Genomic DNA, 21,037 nt, shown 5'->3' on the forward strand with positions numbered 1-21,037 from the left:
TTAAGAACACATTTTTTATTTAAACGTTACATTATTAAAATATTAAACATAACATTTACTACATCTTGGAATGTCTGGCATATTTATAGAATTATCTGTTTACTAAATACAAAGTTTAATATATGTTAAAGGTATTTTTTTCAATTAAATATGAAGTAAAATTTTATGTTAGCCTATTTATTTATAAATATATTCCGTTTACGGATATGATCCAAACACGCGGCACAGGCCTCAAACACGAAATTTCACACCAAATCCGACCCGACAGTTTTTAACACTGATTTTTAATGTAGCCTACTAGATTTAGTTTGTTCATTTTTACCTAATCTTATTTTATGTGTGCTCTTGTGCAGATAAAACTTTGTATGAATATTGTCCATGGTTAGGCTCCTAAAAAGACACTTGAAACATCAAATGGCATTATAGTAATTATGGTTACTTATTTAGTAATTATGGTTAATTATTAAGTATTAAGCAAATATTTAAAATGAGAATATTAATGTTTTATGTTTATATAGGCTACCATGCCATCCCAATCATACAATGTTTAAAAAAACTCATTACTGGTGACCAGAGTGGCTAAATGTAACTGTAATGTCTTTATAGCGCAGTATGCTTCTCCAGAGTCATCAAGAACCGCAGGAAGAGGATCTCTCACCCTGCAGAACACCGTTAGCCTCAGGTCAGATGTGTTTGCACACTCTACATGATTTTCCACAGAAGTGCAAGGACTAGACTCCTGGCCCATTTCCTGGAAGATTGTGTGGTTGATTGGAGGTGGAATTAGTCAATAGTTAAGCTGAAATGTTCTCTATGCAGGGCAGGGTCAGGTTCAGCTGCATCCAGCATGTTGCGCTCAAATGCTATTTAAAGCCCAGTGAGCTCTAGGCCTTACAGGCCTAATCTTCTCTTCACAAAGATGCATTAATCTATGGCTTCAATCTATGGGGCTGGATGGCAGCTTCAGGTCCTGCAAGAGTGGGATGGGTTACAGCTGCATCAGGACCCAATGGTATTGGTGTGTCTCATCCTTGTGTGTGGGCCTTGCTGACATGCATTGCTCTCTGGGAACAGGACCTTGAGAAAAACAGAGTTTATCTGAAAGGGAGGGATGGAGTGGGAGGGGAATGGTGTGGAGATTGCATAATATTCGCCATGGCTTAAGAGAGTGGCTAAAGGTAATCTTAACCCTGCTACACAGATGATCACTCAAGAGTGAGATCATAGCTAAAGATGACTATTTTAGACTAGTGAGTTCTGGAAAACATAGAAAAAAGAATAGAGGTTGAGTTAACTGGGGGGGAAACCTGATTATTGCTTTGGATTATAAAAGCTAGCACGTCTTTACATTCTGAAATAACAGTAAATTGAATAATAATTCATATTTACTTTAAAGCATCAAATCAAAGTATGAAGTGTCACAAGAGTAATATTATAATTTTACAAATGGAATATGAACGTTTTTATTATTTTTCAAAGAATCTACAAATTTTTATTTAATTTCCATGCATGCGGTTTTTATCACCTCATATCGAGTGACAGCACATGATATATTTGCACTTTAATTTTTGTACTTTTTAAAAATTAAACTAGTGAAGACAAAAATTGTTTAAAACCTGTGTGACCAGTTACAGGATCCCATATGCAATAAATTTGACATAAAATCTGTACATAAAATCCTGATCATCATTTAAAAAAAAAAAGAAAGAAAATGCATTGACACATTATGTGTTCTTTGCACCATTGTAGGTTATGTACTTTGTCCAACTTGTCAAGGACAGAAGAAATGCAAAGGGATGGGGCAAGGAAGGAGAGGTTGAGACAGGGGAGGGAGGAAAGATCAGACCTCCCCTTTAACCTGTGGCAGCAGTAGCAGCATTCTTGATCCATGACAGTGAAACAGCAAGTGCTTGGTGTTCTTAAGTCTGGAGGATTCATCATCCACGCTAAACTAACAGATGCGAAGGTAAATTGATTTATTCAATAGTAGTATTCTGGCATTTGTGCATTTTCCTGTGTTTCTATTTCTATTATTTCTTGATGAAGAGTTTTTCAACAATGCAAATAAATACAAAGAAAGGCAAATTAACATAAAATGCTTGGATGATCATTCATCTTCTATAAATTCGTTGACTGATGCAAATGATATTCATTTACTGTACATGTGCATTCAACTAGTTCTTGATTTCAAAATGTTCTATCCTATGATGCAGATATGATCACTGATAATAAATATACTTTAGAGTGTGTGTGATGCAGTATATGCTGAGATATAATGTGACACGGGGTGAAAGTAAATCAGGATAACAGCGGCCTATAGATCCGATTAAATCCTTAGCTTGACAGATGGACTTATCAGAGGAAGCAACCAGGAGTTATAAAAATGTAAATAGAAATAATAAAAAAAGTTTTTTATAGTATGTATTTAAGGACCATGCAATGAATTATATGGATAAATATAATACCATGAATGACGTGAAAGTGTATTTCATATTTTAAATAAAAATATTAATTATTGGATGAGCCATGTTGAAGCTGTATAATAGCCAATTTACAGTACGCACACCTTGCTTGCCATAGCTCTGTCTTTCTACAAAACTATATTATTTGGCAGATTATTTTAAATAACAATAATAAATGTAACTATTTATTATTTTTTGTCGTTCTGGTGGTTTATTTGAGTAATAAGCAATACAAAACTGGATTCTTGGTTTAATATTTCATGTTATGTGTGAATGATTTATTGCTGTATTAATAGTTGCATACATTGTGTATCAGGAGTTGTCTGCCAGATTACAGTGGTTATTTATTGGTTTTTAGATGCGTGAGCACATATAGATCACACTATAACCTATAGATGCCAGATCAGAACAAAAGTGGCTCTCTTGGTTGGTCAATTTTTGGAAGCAGTTAGTTATATTTAGATACTGGGTTACTGTACACTAGGAAGCTCAATTATTGGTAATGTTAACCATAACTCACTGCCATATTTAGACTGTTGTGGACTGGCAATCATATGGGATGAGATTCTATTTTAGGACTCACATGGTGTTCAGGAGGCCTTCAAAAAAAGAGAATGGTAACTGTATGTGTTGTCAAATATGATTTGATATGTAGTATCAGAATGATTGAAAGTGATAGTGTAAACATTAATCCTGTTGGATAGCTTTATGGTTTTATGTTTTTGCACAATAAAATGTGTTAATATGGTCATATCTAAATTATATAGTTTTATTCGAGACAGATATGACTGAATCATTCTGACTATGCACCAACTTAAGTGACTTTAAAGGGATAGTTTGCCCAAAAATAAAAAAGGTCATCCTTTACTCACCCTCCACTTGTTCCAAATCTGTATAAGTTTCTTTCTTCTGTTGAACACAAAGGAAGATATTTTGAAAATGCTGGTAACCAAACAGCTGACGGTAGCCATTGACTTCCATAGTATTTTTTTTTTCCATACTATGAAATTAATCTGCATGTCTTCAGTCAACATCCCAGATTATTTTTGAACTATGAAACTATGGGAAGGTTGAGATGGTCTATTACCAAATCTGCACAAGCCACACATTATTAGAAGTTATAGAAGATAAGGAAGTGAGGTGGGAAGAGTTAAGCTTCTCTATTGCTGTGGTGACATAGTCTAGTTGTCACACCAATTAGACTTACAGCTCAATGGCTCTATTATACTGGAAAGGAGAGATTGTGATGTGTACCAAACAAAAACTGCAGCATCTGTCATTGCCCATAACCCTTCTGTCACCAATTAGGGAATCTGTAGCAAAAATGGCTGAGAGAGTTTGCTTAAATTAAGTTCTGTTAGCTAAAATGTCTTCTGCACAATGACGGTATAGGAATATGTATTTCATAGTGCTGTCAAACGATTAATCGCGATTAATTGCACATAATATATGTGTGTGTACTGTGTACATTTATTATGCGTATATATATATATATATATATATATATATATATATATATATATATAATACACACATATACAGTATATATTTCGAAAATATTTACATATAAATTATATGAATATACATATATACATTATATATAAATATATTTATAATATAAACATAACATATTTTTCTTAAATATATACATGCATGTGTGTGTATTTATATATACATAATAATACACAGTACACACACATTATGTAAACAAAAAACTTTTATTTTGGCTGCGATTAATTGTTTGACTGCACTAGTATTTCAGTGTGCTTTAATCATAGACGTTTATAATAATGATAATAGTAAGCATCATTATAATTATTACTATAAATTGTATAATTCATTTTTATAAAGGAATGAATAGACTTATTTATCATTTAAACTATAGTTCACCCCAAAATGAAAACACTGTAATAATTCATTTCTCTCTTTTTTTCTTTCTTTATTATTTCTTTTTTTTTTTTTTTTTTACCAAAAATATTTGCTTTACCCGCATTCTTGAAAATATTTTTTTGTTATTGTTTCTGCATTTGTAATAAGAAAGATTTGGAATAACATGACAGAATTTTAATTTGGGGATCTCTTTAATGCTAATATTAAACAGTTTCATAAGTCAACAGTGTTGCTTTAAATCAACAATCAGCAGCAGTCTTATGGAACAGGTGTCGGATCAGTCTGAGAAACACTGTCCTCCTTCGCCGCTGCAAAGACATACTCTGGAAGTTAATAGGTTGCGGCAAGGTGACTGACAGCCAGCAACCTGACTGGCTGTAGAAAGCACGTGTTATGTTAATCCTACTTAAATGATGTAGGATGAATTTGAAATAAAATGAATATTCTTGCCATTGTCATACTAAAATTCGATATTGTTCTCAATGAGTTTTTCTCAATTATATTGGTTTTGATTCAGAATTATAAGGTAAATCAGAATTTTTAAAGGCAAATATATAAACTTTTTTTTTCTCACTCTTGTGATATGTTGTGTTTCAGAGATTATTATGAGGAAGCCATTAAAGACCCTGCGAGGAATCGGGGAGTACATTGTTCCTGTCAGGTTTAAGTAGAGTGGGCGTGTAACCATGTTCGGCACTCCATAGATTTCAGACCACCGGACCCCTGAGCTGCCCGTCAACCATGGATGGGTCTGATTGTGCCCCTCTGCAGCGGAACAGCAAGCGCCATCGAGTGCATCGTGTCAGGAGGAAACTACGTCCTTCTCGGATTTTTGGTTTTATCCTGAGCATCTCTGCCCTCACATTGTTCCTGTCTTGGAGTGCCTTTACTTTCACTTTGGGCCCATTCCCAAGATGGATGCCACTCACCTCTCTCACCAACCATGAGGAACTTGCAGAGTCAGTGCCACACAGAACTGTCCTATCTTCCAACGAAGAGCGCAATGTTTCGGCAGATACGCCCATCGCTATGGCCTCATCCGATGAGCACAAGGGAGACTATCCAGAGGATCTTTTCACACTGGAGGAGAGGAGGCAAGGTGCTGTCGCGCTGCATATGTTCGGCATGTTGTACATGTTCATTGCCCTCGCTATCGTCTGCGACGAGTTTTTCGTCCCCGCTCTCACCGTAATCACAGAAAAACTGGAGATCTCGGATGACGTAGCAGGCGCCACCTTCATGGCCGCTGGAGGCTCTGCTCCCGAGCTCTTCACCTCTGTGATCGGTGTATTCATCTCACACAGTAACGTTGGCATCGGAACCATCGTGGGTTCTGCTGTATTCAACATCTTGTTTGTGATCGGGATGTGCGCTATCTTTTCACGTGAGATTCTCAACCTCACCTGGTGGCCTCTGTTTAGAGATGTCAGCTTTTATATCATTGGACTAATTATGCTTATCGTTTTCTTCCTGGATAACTACATTTCCTATGTCGAGAGCATTGGACTGTTACTCTGTTACGCAAGCTATGTTACTTTCATGAAGTACAATGTGACTGTTGAGACTTTGATCAAGACCAAATTACTCAGGAATCAAGTGGACGACATTGAAGCTCCTCCTAAGGTGAGTTGAAGTATTCCAGGTGAATTATTTGCTTCCCAGGTCAAAGGTGGCATTCTCCTTCCTGTCTCCTTCCACTCCTGTTAGCAATCAACATATCATAGTGGTTCTCACACAGGATGACTTTTATAATATAATCAATATTATTATTATTATTATTAATATATGAGTAATTTTCCTATTAAATAACATTTAATTATTTATATTAATTGTTATTAATATTTAAAATACTAAAGAAACAAACAATTAATATGTGAAATTAAATCAAACACGGCACTCCCAGTTTCTGTTAATAATATTTTATAGATATATAACTAGTATTTAATGACAGCTTAGCTCTAAAATATGCCGCTGTGCAAAAAGTATAGTATTAACTATATACTTGTACGGAGCCCCTAAAGGGTGATGGTGATGTTTAAAAAATTATATTTCAATGTTTTGGCGGCTTTTTTGGGGTAATGCAATACTTTGCAAAAATGTATGTGTATACATAAGGGCATTTCAAACATTTAAAAAAAATCTTTTCATGCACATTAAGGACGTAGACGGAGAGGACTGTAAATAAAGCACATTTAAGACATGACGACATTTCTGTGAATATAGCGTACAGCCAATGCTCACTGCTTTTTATGGTGCATTTCTATGGATCTTGAGCAAGAACAAGGGAGCTGATTGCAACAGCAGTGGGAGGAGAACCGGACTGTTGGCTGAGAATCAGTGTTCCCAATGAAAAGAACACAGACAGTTTTATCACCTCTCTGAGCCGGATTAGGCATTATATCAGGTGTCACCTAGAGAGAGCAGACAACACTGCTCTGACTATACAGTCAGCTGAGTAAGACCAGAAACCCTGCGGTACAGACAGTGGTGGACTGCAGAAAGAGAGAGCAAAAATAGTGGAGATGAGGCAAGATGGAGTTATAAAGGAAGAAAGCTGTTCAAATCTTTTGGAAAAACCTGTGTTTTGTCAGCCAGACATCTCAAGAGTTATTTTTGTCTTTTCCTGGCACTGTTAGCTTTGTTAATACCACCTTACAGATTTTTGTGTTTAAATTGTCCATTTATGAGTCTTAATCAGTAAAAATATTTCTTTCGAACAAAATAAATTTAGTTTGGAAACAAAATTCAATAACACAAATTATTAAAATGTAAAAGATATATTATTGTACAAAATGTTGTTACATTTGTTTAAAGCACAAATTTGTCAGTAGGGTAAGAACAATAAACTAAGATTCATTAAATATTAATAGCAGTTTTACAATCTTGTTTTATAGATGTTTATTATTTTTACTGGGAATCAATAGAAAAATACTGATTAGGAAAGTGCAAAATTGTTTATTTAACTGTTAGTGTGTGTGTGTGTGTGTGTGTGTGTGTCCATTATAGGACAAACACCAAAAACTACAACTGGGTGGGCACTGGGCATTTTGAAAGTTATTTCTTTATCAAACAAAACGTTATTAATATGCATAAGTCTGACAGGCACAAGGACCAATAATACATGCAGACTTTTATATTTCCAATAGCTTTCCAATAGGTTTTTTTTCTTCTCGGTTTTCTATATTATAACTCTTTAATGAGAACTTACAGTGGCCCCCAGAATTTATTTAGAAAAATTAGCCACATGTATGAATGTCATTGCATTTGATTAAATTAGGCAAAATATGACAGCAAAGTGGCACACTATGCATTCAAAACATTTCTCAAGGATGTTTGTGCAGTTTAAAATATTACAACAGTACCATTCAGATATGAAATTAAGTATTTAGACACTTTCTGGTTGCCAGACATTAATACAATGGCCTTGGGTCCAATCGGTTAAAAGCCCAAAAATAAAATAAATAAATAAATAATTTCTTTGCAAGACCTAACTGCCCAAAAGTGTCTACATCGCTTTGGGGCCACTGTATATTGACCCATTGCTGGAGGTGATATGAATAATATATAACTGTATGCAATGCACTGTTTAATTAACTTGAATCTGGATATCAGTTTAGTGGAATTATGTATTATTATTAGTTGAAGAGGCCCGTATGAAGCCAGTTAAACCTGTCCAACCTGCTGTGTTTCGTTCAAACAGCTGGAGTCGGATTTGTTGTTTGCAGATGCAGTTTGTCCCACATATGGAACACAGGTGAATCAGCTGACCGTACTGTTTTGATAGGCTTCTTAGTGATGCACCAGGGGCATGTACATTACTTTTGAGAACCATTAGTAGCATGTTATCTATATAAACCCACATTCATTAGTCTTAGATTGCTCTTTGCTGGTAGATTGCTTTTTAAATGTAGGATTGTCACCTCAGTACATTGGGAATATTGAATAAGAAATATTGTAAATGTTTCATAAATGTCCCATGTTTCATTCAGAATTTAACACAACTAAATAGATATCTTTTTCATGCAGACAGGTGGGCCGTGTAGAAGAAGACATTATAGAGCACTTCACATTGAATTTTCATCATTCTGGATTAGATTGAAAAATGGGGGTGGGGGTTTAGAGAGACTACTAAAATTAAAATGAAAAGTGGTAGAGACGGGGGTTGGTGTAGGGCGGTTGGTACATGTGCTCTTTGCTCCTTTAGCCAGAGTTCGGGCTAATCCAATAAGATGTGATCCTTTTAGTACCTCTAAGTATAGATAGGTGTCCTGTTCTTTTTTTAAACTGTGCTCAGATATGGAGTTGTGTGGGAGACTCTTCAGGTTTTTCAATCACATTGTCAGATTTATTTTCGCAGAAAGACCTTTGTGTCAGTTAGTGTTTAATGCAGAGTTCAGAAACATGGTGAATAACTGCATTTCTGCTTGTGGTTTGTGACTCCTAACCTGAAATACTTTGTAATCCTGCTTAGAAGGGGTGACGGCAAGTAAAAAGACTCTTAGTGCTGAGTGACCTGCCTTCTGAAGAAATCTTTTGAGGGAAGATTGAACATTACAACAAAGTCTTTTCACTATCTGTGCTACAATAGACAATTTCCTGGGAGGCATTTTTGAATCATGAATTACACAGTGAAAATTGACTGCAAATTTGGATATGACATTTAAGTAATAAAGCAGCTGTTCATCTGTAATATAATGCAAACGAAGTTAATACTTAGAGAAAAGATTGAATAGTATATAATTCCAGTCATATTTTATTTTAAGGTCCAACACTAATAACTAGCTGTTATGTACAACTTTGCCTCATTAAACTTATAATTTGCTGCTTAATAATAGTTAGTAAGGTATTTAAGTGTGTTGGATTAAGGGATCTTAAATATGGTCTTCAGAATACGGCATGCTTTATAAGTACTAATAAAAAGCCAATATCCTGGAAATATGCATTCTAGTTAATAGTGAGAATTGGTCCTTAAAAACAAAAGTGGTTCTATGGTGGTTTTATCTTGTACTAGAGTAGGCTACACATCATTTTTAATCCTTTAGGTGTAAAAGTAGTAAATAAGTAAAAGTAAATTATTTTTGTGCACCTTCAATACTGTATTGTAAACTAGGTCTTTACATTTTTCTGAGGAAAATATGAAGAACGTGAAGATAATCCAGTATGAAGTACTTGAAAGTTGCGATATCATGGACGAAAAACAGAAAAAAAAAAGGATATTTAACTCCATATGAAATATAAAGAGGGGAGAGTGTGAGAACCTGGCATCCTGTGTTGGGTTAATTTGCGAATCCTTAAATGCCTCTGTCTCTAAAATTGGTTACCTGTCACTTTAAGCCTTTTTAGTGTGCTGGCTTGCCTTCTCTGGTTAACTACCGGACCCTTGATAAGCGACACTGTAGAGGCAATTCACGTTCCCAGATGACCCATACGATTAAACCTGGAATGAAGTCCACAGGATTTAGGACTTTTTTTAAATCGTCTGTCTGTCAGTATTTTGCACAAATGGTGTACAAATACAGTTGTTGCAAAACTGAGCTTGATGTTCAATTGGATCTTTTGCTGGATTCGTTTAAAACAAAGACGATTCAGCATCTTCATTCTCTGTTACATCATGCTGAATTATGAGCCAGGTGACTAACAGGAACTAGTTTTTGTGACGTAACAGGTAGTCTATTTATCTAATGTTATCCGATTGGTATTCAGTAGACTGAGTTTTCTGCTATGGGAAAAGTTTAGTATATTAATTTGTGAATGTTAAGTGAAAGTTTGAGGACTTCATTGAAAGTGAAAGAAAAGTATGAATATCCAAGCTGAAAGTTGGGACTTTTGCATCACTGCTTAAAAAAAAAAGTAAGTTCACAATGTGGAAGTTCCTACTGTATATATCCATGTTCTTTCCATTCTACAGAAAATACAGTAATGGTGGCATTGCTTGGATGTTGGATCCAGCACTGTTACTCGGCAAAGTTCATTAGCTGCTAGATCTAAGACTGCCCTTGATCCCCATGACTTCTGTAAAAGTACATGTCGGATGCATTGACAAAGTTATATAAGACTTGTTTAATTATGTTTTTCCCCCCACGATCAATTTTTAGTCATGCATAAAGTTTGAAATTGAAGGTTTCACAAGGTCAGTTGTTTATTTTCTAACATTATTTTCTCACATGATGTCAACAGGTTAGAATTTAAGCTGTGTGTGCACGCCTGGTGAAACATCTGTAAGAAATTATTGTTTTTTTAGTTTTTTTATGCAACGCACATGATAGCTCGCCAGAGCCCAGACAACTGAAGCCAAAACAAGGTCAGTCCTAATCTTGCGACTGGTCTTTTTCTGCTTCAGTTTTTACTTGGTCTCAGATAGCACTTAAAGATCTCTTCTGATAAATGAAATGATCAGTTCCATGTTCAAATCACCAGTGTGCCCTCGAGAAAGCTCTTCTGAATGCTACATAAAATGTATATAGCTAATATTTCATTATGGTAGATGGTTTTACTTGTGAAATCCCTTTTACTAGTAAAATCTTTTATGGAGGGTTCTTTAAAGCATGAAATGGACTTGGATATTTTTTTCATGTACTACCTTTTGCATCTCAGCTAGTTGCTTGCCAAAGTGGTGTGTCTGTGTAGCCATCAGCCCATCAGTATCACAATTTTCCTGCAACTTCAGATTGATCAGATTGACAGATTGAAGATTGGCTAAAAAACTGTGGAAAAAGATGGGATGAATGGGATGTTCTGAATGCAATGTTATCAAAGTGCTACGTTATCTGAGTGCTACGTTATCAAAAATGCAGAAAAAATTAAATTGCATGGTTTCAAACCATTATATCTTGTTTTAAACACTAGTAATTTAACTGCATGATCTTGATTCAGGATTCAGCTTTGAGAGTCTGGGTTTAAGGTCTTGCGTCTAGTCTTAGGTCTCATGGAGTACGATTTTTTACTTTTTGGAGCTCATGCTATGTTTAAAAGGATGTTAACATGATTGCCATGTAATGAGTTCTATAACGTGAAAGCATAGTTGCATCTGCACTAAAACACCAATGACAGTATAATATAATATTCAAAAAAAAAAATTTTATTATTGGAGAATGTTTTGCAAGAATACTATTTGTCTTATTACTTGAAAAATTTCATGTTTATGACTGTTAATTGCAATTTCTTTGTAATTAATTGTAAAATTTACTAGCAATTTCTCAGTGAAAATAGTTTCTACACCACTTTTTTTTCATCTTCTTTATAATTTCTGTAACTATAAAGTTTTAAAAACTGTAAGAGAATAGCGAAGTTCACACCACAGCTATAACAATAACGACACAGAGAAATTATATCGCTGGAATCAATTCAAAATTCACAATTTCCCCCGCCCCCCACTAATGACTGATAAAACATCAACTCATGTTTCCAATCCATCCTACTTTAATTGGACAATAATTGGAAGGTGGGTTAGAATAATGTTGTCATCCAACATTTGTCTAGAGGATAATGTAGTATAGTTTTCATTCTAAAGGTCTCTGCACACTGAGTCCGGAATTTTCGTCCAAAATTTTCACACGTTAAAAAATAAATACGATCTCACGTTGTGTCAATCAAGTTTGCACACTGCCTTCGAAACTTTCGTGCCTCAAACAAAATTCGGATCAGGTTAGATTTTGTTTTCGTATCCGTAGCATGCATTTTGATAGGAAAGGATGGGGAATACGAAAAAAAACGGAAAAACGCATGCGAAAATTTCGGACTCAGTGTGCAATGACCTTGAGTGTGAACGGCCTTAACTCAGATGTTGAAGATTTTGGGCCTAGCAGCAGGACGTCCGTTAATGTCAGACAGCTTCAGCGAGCTGGTCTCCGGTTGGCTGACCTCTGCTTTAAAGCTCACTGAGCACACAGAGCTCAGCTGTATTTCCACAGGCATCGCTGGCCATAGGCCAGAGCTTATCTTCCACCTGCAGAAAGAGCAAAGCTGGGAAGGGAGGAACGTGAACAGAGAGCAAATGGCAGGGCCCGCTAATCACGAAGGAAATGTGCTTGAGCGCTCTATGCTCTACTGGGCTGATTAGGCTTAATTAAGGCTGCTCGTGTGTCTCTGATGAGCCAACCCGTTTTCTCATGAGGACACTGCTGGTGCTGCCACCTCACTGGGCAAGGGCTTATTGAAAAAGAGCTTATTTGTATCATCTAGGAGCAGAGCTATAAACAACTTAAATTCGCACATTTTCTATTCTCTTATGTATCTGAAGACTATGAAACAGTTCCACAAAATAAATAGATTGTTCTTTCATTCCAAAATATATAATATTTATAAATATATAAATATTAATTCATATAATATTAGACATCGATAGATTCAAATGACTTTTTTTACTTTTCCTCATTTAAACATTAACAATATTATATTCTCTTTTATGCATCTCAGAAATAATTTCTCAAAAAATGAATTACATTTTCAGACTTTTTTATATTGCATGTAAATTATCATTTAAATAATATAAATTATATTTACATATATACATGCTGTATATAATACCAGACATTAATGATGGATTCAAATTATAACAGTTTCATCTTTTCTCATAACTTTTAGTTTAGATTATGGTTAATTTACTGGCTATTTATTTGATATGGAATTAAACGCAGTACAGTAGCTTCATGTTTAAGTTTTGTTTAATATCTTGCATACAGAAATCAGACATAAATACTCTTCAGTGCTTGAAGACACATTTGAATGAGATTTTGAGGGGACGTTTTGTATGCAGTGATTTTCCTCTTTTAGTTTCAGTTGTTTCTATAAACTGTTATTGATGGTATTTGAAAGATGGGTCAAAATCCTATGATTGGCCGTCCTATTTAATAGAATTTAGTAGAAGCAGAAGAGCAGAACTACAGTAGGTCAGCTGTTTTTAGCTGTGCTGTGTAACAGCTTAACGTGTTCTTGGTTACTTGCATGTTGAGGACAGATTGATCTGATCTTTTTAAAGCTGGTCTTGAATGTCCTCTTCTCTTTATTAAACTCCATTGTTTTTTTCTTTCTTTTTCTTTTTCTTTTGAGGCATTCCCATTCTATTTATGAAATTGATTTTTTTTTTTTAAAATATGATCAGATTTAACAACTAATTATTTTATACTATTTCCTGTAATTATAGGAATTAAAGGGTGTCAAATCGTTGTTAATGCAGAAGTAAATTAGCTTTATAAAATATTTACCACACTCCATGGTGATTTTAACCAAAACTCTCAATATTAAACTATTTATGCTTATACTGTGGTATACCATTTTATATACACAGATTGTGTATCAATATAGAAACACACACACACACAGATGCCAACTAAAGGTTTGAGATCAAAATAGGTCACCAAAGAGATTTGTGTAGATCCAATGAGAAAGTATTTTTGGTGGTGGTGGGGGTCTTTTTACAGTACCATTAGTACCAATTCATATCTGTACCCGCTTGTAGTCAACCACCTTTAAAAGTGTGTTTTTGCGTGCACGCTCTGGTTTAGAATTACAAAACCACACGTTTCTTTACGTGTTTTTGCAGCGTTGAGTATTGCAGCCAATCACAAGCATCTCTGTTGAAAGCAATGGCCAGTCAGATGTGTTTTTTGTAGGTTAATCAGAAGAATCCCCTTTGAACATTTTTGTTTTTGTAAGTTTACAGAGTTCTACACGCTTGCAGATCTACCTAATATAATCAGAGAGAGAAAAAACGCATTGTGATTGTGTAGTTAGTCATTGATTTATCAGGAATTTTCGCATAAACTCGGTCAGTTGCTTTGCTCTGTTTCTCTAGAATCTCTACATAATCCATTGACAATTTAAAGAAAAGTTTTGTTTGTCTAAGAGGACCGAACGTCCACGTATACTGTTTTAGGAGTGTAAAAAATTACACGAGTGAATCCTCCAAATTGTTTGTCAGTCATTGCTATGATTGACTGTGATAACTGCACTGGGGGGAACAAGCTATCTCACAAACCGTTGTCAAAAATAGAGCTGTGCATTAAGTGATGCAGAGTAAATTCAGAGTAACAAAACTACAACAGCAACAAGTCTGTATTGGCTGAATATATTTAACACCTTCTACAGTTAAAACAATTTTTAAATTTTTTAATTAAATATAAAAATGCTTCAACATTTAATGCATTATAATTTAATTGCACTTGCTATACTACTTCAGTACAGTACAGTACAAAAATTTGTTATAATCATCATTTTATAATAAATTCAAAATCAAGGCCTGGAAACTAGGGAGTGGAAATGGCAACAGAGCTACTGTGTGATCCTCTGCTGCCATCTACTGGATATAATATGTAATTGTCATCTCAAGTCTTTGTTTTCCACAAGGTTTTTTGGCACATTTTTTTTTAGTCATCTCCATGAATGAAAAGTGAAATTTTAAAGTGAATTTTACTGCACAACTGTAACTGTATTTATAGTGTTACAAAAATATTTCTATCATTTTCAAATATATTAAAATAGAAAACAGCTATTTTAAATTATAATAATATTTCACGTTAGTACTATATTTTTTGATCAAATAATTGCAGCCTTGGTAAGCATAAGAGATTTATTTCAAAACATAAAATAATCCTACCACCCCCAAACTTTTGAATGGTGGTGTGTGTATGTGTGTGTGTGTGTGTGTGTGTGTATATATATACGTATATACATACAGTATATACATATACATACCACAATTAAACTTTTTATATGGTGGGCAGAAAACCATGGCGTTAACACTTTCTTATAATAAAGTCCTGATCATGCTAGAGCCACGGTTGCTGTTTGTAGGAGGAGCCAATGATGGCATAACAGAATCAACAGAGTCAAGTATATGTCAGGCACTTTAGTGGTGATAAAATAATTCTATTACTTTGAAACTTGCAAGGTGAAATTCATGGTCATTTCGAGTTAAGTTACTGATTTGTGCAATCAGGTGTGCTGTTGCTTTGAAAACAAAAATATATATCGTGCTTATATATGACTAATGGTTTTATCATTTGCTGTAGTTGTTGAGCATCTCTAAAAATGGCTTTTAGAAGGTATTTTAAAGTGTGGGGTCATTTAAGAATACCTCAAACTATTATTTTCAGGAATGTAAAAAAACAACCAAAAAGGCTTTACTTTTACTTTTCATAGAATTAAAGTTCTCTTTCTCTCTTTTGTTTTTCTCAAGGTTATCAGTGCGGGAGATGATGAAAATAAACTCTCGGTAAGCATCATCATCAGGACTCTTTCAGCATAACATGCTTTACAATACATTTAGATATCTGAAGGCATTTCTTCTTTTTTCCCTATAGGCTAAACCCCGCCTCCAGAGAGGAGGAAGCTCTGCCTCCCTCCACAACACCCTCATGAGAAACAGCATCTTCCAGCTAATGATTCACACTCTCGATCCTCTCAGCGAAGGTAATGTCCAAATACAAACTCTCCAAATTGACAAATACACACACATTGACTTGCATTGAAGATTTGTTAAGTCTTATTAATATAATATTTGAGATGTTCTAGGGAAGTTCAAGGAGAAGGCATCGATTCTACACAAGATTGCAAGAAAAAAGGGAGAAGATGAGGCAAATGGTGTTGGTACGTTCCTTACTCATTTTACTTCTGTAATGTGACACATTTCAGAGTTAATTCAGGATAATCGCTGTAGGGTTGGAATTTTTATCCACTGAAAAGTGGCCTTTCCATATCAAAGTATATGAAATTTGGTGACATCAGTTGAAAAGTAATGCATTTTCTGATGAGGAACCTCTAAAAGAAGATTATAAAGACAAACTTTTTTTTTTTTTTGGAGTGATTTGATTTTGAATTCCTGCTAACTTTAATTAATACAGCCACATAAACAAAAAATGTAATTTTATCATAAGAATCTAAAATCTGCTGATAGTGTTGGGGTTTCTGGGGATTTCAGTGCGTAAATCACATCGTTACATATTGTAATAATAAAATTCAAACGTTTCAAAGTTGTTTCAGATGTCTATTGTTTCGTTTTATAGTGGACAAGAATCTTCCCAACAGCAGTAATGTGGAGGTAGAAGTCACTCCGCCCATGAATGGCAGTGCTGGAGTTGAGGTGATGTTGCAACACAATTAGATCACCTTGATATATTCAAATATATTGGAATCCTTGAGATTCTAACATTTAAAATATCACAGGCAATTGAATGACATGGGTTTTATGGTTCTAATCTCAAAGGCTGAGGAGGAGGAGGAAGATGAAGACCAGCCTCTGAGCTTGGCATGGCCAGACACACCGAGGAAGCAAACAACATACCTCTTAATCTTCCCTATCGTCTTTCCACTGTGGCTGTCGCTGCCAGATGTCCGCAGAGATGTACGATTGAGTTTTTTTTACATCCATTTAATGCAAAATAAACACATTTGATTTAGCTGCTCTAAAGAAGAAATTTGTTTCATCATCCAGTTAAATTCACTTAAAGTTTTGTACTCATCCCATAGTAGGTAGATAATATATATAAAGTGTCTTCTAAACCCCATTTCAGGCTGTTGAAACGGGCGGACTGCTGTTGTTTTTAAATATTTGAATGGCATGATGTCCCTTCCTTATTTTTCCCTCTGTCCTCTCTTGTTCCGTAGACATCCAAAAAGTTCTTTCCGATCACATTTTTGGGATCTATTAGTTGGATTGCTGTTTTCTCTTATCTGATGGTGTGGTGGGCTCATCAGGTACCTCAACAAGCACACCAGTTTCACACATCCTGGGTTTTTCTGTTATAATGTAGTTTCTTTCAACATTGTTTTTTTATATTACTGTAAGTAATGCTCTGGCATACTGAATGTATACAATATGTCAGAAAAACAAGAGGAGTGTTATCTTCAGTGTGAGGTAGTCATAGGTGAAGGTTGATCTCCCCTTATTATAACACCGCTGTAAATCTGTAACTCAGAGCCGCACATTAAAAACCAGCCAAATCCCAAAGCCAATAAGCTATTCTTGTCTTTTCCCTTAGAGGCAGCTGTTCTTTAGCTCTGCTTCAGCTCCTTCTGTAGAAACTCATCTAAACTCATTGCAGTCAAACGTTTCAGGTTTTCCAGAGAGTCTAGAATCAACTATTACAGTTATTCTCTATCAGAACTAGAAACAACAAAATCACTTGTGCTTACTTAATTGTACTAAATCAGTACTCCCAGTTTCTGTTAATAAAAAGTTTGAAACCAGACAACCTTGTAATAATTATAGGAGAAATACCAAAAATATCGAAATACATCGATTTATGTCTATATAATAGGGTTTAAAAACATTGTGTTGGACAATGGGGACAATTTTTGTTCAGTCAAAAAGGATGAGAACCACTGAAAATGTTTTGGATTGTTCTGGGTCAGATGTTCTGCTAAACCTACTGTAGTTTTAATAATTTTTAATGGGTTATATCAATAATAAGGTACAAAGAAAGATGAGATGGATGCAAGGTCCTTGCAATAAGGTACTTTGGACATGATAACCCCATTAATACAGTGTACTATGGCATTTATATGTACCATTTCAAAAAATGTATGGGTTTACGACACTCTTTAATATGGTAACCTGTAGTTGTTACCTTAAAGGGCAATTTCTACCTGATTTAACCCATAAAGTTTTGTTGGTATACAGCAATTTAAAATAAATGTTATGAATTTTGTTGGTATGAAATTATGTATATAGGTAGGTTCAGTTAATATAATTTGAATATACTTGAATAAAACCAGTTATTTTTGGTGTTACCATTTTTAATTTGACCATTTTTTTGTTATTGTTACCTAAAACTTAAAACTGTTTTAAAATAGTTTTTGAATATTGAAACATTGAAGCTGAAATAATAATAAACAATATTGGAAGAAAAACTAAAAAACAAAACAAAAACGTAATTTGGAATGTTGCCTTGACAACTGAAATAAAAATATTAAAAACAAACTAATAAAAATGACAAAAGCACCTAACAGAAGGACTAAAAGGTAAAATTCAAATGTGACCCTGGACAGCAAAACCAGTCATAAGGGTCTATGTTTCAAAATGGATAAATAAACTTTCCATTGATGTATGGTTTGTTATGATCGGACAATATTTGGCCGAGATCCAACTTTTTTGAGAATCTGGGGTGCAAAAAAAAATCTAAATATTGAGAAAATCACCTTTAAAGTTGTCCAAATGAAGTTCCTAGCAATGCATATTACTAATCAAAAATTAAGTTTTGATATATTTACAGTAGGAAATTTACAAAATATATTCATGGAGCATGATTTTTACTTAATATCCTACTGATTTTTGGCATAAAAGAAAAATCAATAATTTTGACCCATACAGTGTATTTTGGCTATTGCTACAAATATACCCCAGCGACTTATGACTGGTTTTGTGTTCCAGGGTCACAAATAGCTAGTTCAAAATATTGATAAAAAACCCCCCAAAAAAACAAAAAAGAGTATACATGAACGTTTATAAGATTTATTTTCTGTCTTTATCCATCCTCTGTCATCTTGGATGGATTTTGTCACCAAGCGTGGCAGTGCTCTCTGGGATTATGTTTCCTTACATTTTCCACAAAGCATAGTTGTGATTTGGCCTAAGCAATGGGATTTTATGCTAAAATTATTTTGAAAAATAGCAAAATCATTATAGTTACCTGTAGTGCTACTAGAGTAAAATCATAATAAATGATTATAGGATTTTTCAAACAGAATTTTAGTGGAAACTGTGGTTCGTTTTGCCAGTGCAAATTTCTCCCACAGGTTGGTGAGACCATTGGAATCACTGAGGAGATCATGGGTCTGACTATTCTAGCGGCTGGTACCTCCATTCCTGATCTCATCACCAGTGTTATTGTTGCCCGGAAGGGTCTCGGCGACATGGCCGTCTCCAGCTCAGTCGGTTCCAACATATTTGACATCACTGTGGGGTGAGAGATCTTCATCATCATCACAAATAATCATGTAATTGACTATCTACTGTAAAACAACATTTTAAAACATCTCCCTGTGTCTGTTTTCACTGCGCCCAGCCTGCCTTTTCCATGGCTGCTCTTCTCAATCTCGAACGACTTGACTCCAGTGGCTGTGAGCAGCAACGGCCTGTTCTGCGCCATCGTTCTGCTCTTCCTCATGCTCCTCTTCGTCATTATCTCCATCGCTGTGTGCAAGTGGAAGATGAGCAAGCTGCTGGGTTTCCTCATGTTCCTGCTCTACTTCGTGTTCCTGGTGGTCAGCGTAATGCTGGAGGACAAGATCATCATCTGCCCCGTCTCTATTTGATTCCTTTATCGTGCACGCTGTTGCTGTTTTTCTGGGAACAGACCCTTATTTATTGGGCCTCCGAATGATAACATGAGAGCTTGACCGCAGCTGCGCTGTGGCTCTGCATCTTTATATCCACTGAAGTCTGAGTAGCAGGGCTTTCCAAGCAGTAGTTTATGGGAAAGTAGTGCAATATTCTACATGCACTCTCAAAAGCAGTACATAGAGACTTGATGTACTGTAGATTTTAGCCATTTTTAATACGCTGTATGAAGAGGATGAACTTTAAGAGCAAGGAGACGCAACATCCAATTTGGAGGCGGGGATCTATGGGGAATGTCCACAGACTCGGGAAAGGACCTTTGGTGCAAATATGCAATAATAAATCAATCACGATCCTAGTACTGTGGTTTAAAGCTCATGATATCATAAGCCTTGTGTTGCACAATAACTTTAAAAGAAGGAAGAAACAAACCTTTATATTTGCTTTGTCTGAACGCTGGTCCTTTCTGATTGTTACTTGAGCATTTTCATTCTATATCATATCTTTTATTGAATAGACTTGTAGACATAGTCTGTTCTTAACAAAATATTTAGGACTAAATTTAAGATTTATGTTTTTGAATTGCATATAAAATCTTCTGTCCATTTGAATTACAAAGTTTTAATATAAACTTATAAACTTCTTGTGATGCATATGAGGGTTATTTATAGAAGCCCGTTTCCGCCACTAAATAAAAAAAAAAAAAAAGGTTATTGCGACTTTATCTCACAATTCTGACTTTTTTTTTCTCCGAATTGCATGATATAAACTCACAATTGTGAGTTATAAAGTCAGAATTACGATTTATAAAGTCACAATTGCGAGATAAAAACTTGCAATTCTGACTTTTTTCTCAATTGCAAGTTAAAGTTTTGAGGGGTCTCACAATTGCGAGTTTATATCACGCAATTCTTAGAAAAAAAGTCAGAATTGCAAGTTTGTATTACAATTATGCGAAAAAAAGTCAGAATTCTGTGATAAAAAGTTGCAATTACCTTTTTAATTTTTTATTCAGTTTATACACTGGCTTCCGTAGTCATTATAGTTAACTAAAACGGCAACAACAAAAATATTTTCTTTACTTGAAATAAAATAAACATTAACTGAAATAAAATGTAAAACATTTCTCATTTTCATTTAGCTTGATGTACTAAAACTAAAATTTAAATAATTATAATTAAAAGTATTAAAACTATAGAGACTATATATATAAAAAAATAAAAATTACTAAAACATTAAAAATTAAATTAAAATGGAAAATACTAAAATAACTCATTCAAAATATTAAAAACATTATAATACTATCACAATGATGCATATTTGTCATTCATACGTAAGATTTCTGTAATAGTACAAACACACAATAACCAGGTTTATATATTTATCAATCTAATTTGTTTCGATCTCA

The 21,037-nt window shown here is 34.6% G+C and overlaps 1 protein-coding gene across 2 annotated transcripts; it reads left to right on the forward strand.

Annotated features, from left to right (window-relative positions):
- The first annotated feature begins 1,877 nt into the window (after nucleotides 1-1,877).
- On the forward strand, nucleotides 1,878-20,840 carry LOC306872786 (solute carrier family 24 member 2). Of its 2 annotated transcripts, none has more exons than XM_079421623.1 (10): nucleotides 1,878-1,966; nucleotides 4,950-5,975; nucleotides 15,529-15,564; nucleotides 15,653-15,761; nucleotides 15,864-15,938; nucleotides 16,355-16,431; nucleotides 16,555-16,692; nucleotides 16,956-17,045; nucleotides 19,086-19,252; nucleotides 19,355-20,840. In XM_079421623.1, exons 2-10 carry the CDS (start codon nucleotides 5,094-5,096, stop codon nucleotides 19,602-19,604), a joined length of 1,824 nt encoding a protein of 607 aa, XP_079277749.1. In that variant the 5' UTR covers nucleotides 1,878-1,966; nucleotides 4,950-5,093; the 3' UTR covers nucleotides 19,605-20,840. The 2 variants fall into 2 exon arrangements, with proteins under 2 accessions (XP_079277749.1, XP_079277748.1); XM_079421622.1 differs by having other exon boundaries at nucleotides 1,889-1,966; nucleotides 15,855-15,938; nucleotides 19,355-20,781.
- Nucleotides 20,841-21,037: the final 197 nt, after the last annotated feature.

Source organism: Barbus barbus, assembly GCF_936440315.1.
Source record: "Barbus barbus genome assembly, chromosome: 7".
NCBI lineage: Eukaryota > Metazoa > Chordata > Actinopteri > Cypriniformes > Cyprinidae > Barbus > Barbus barbus.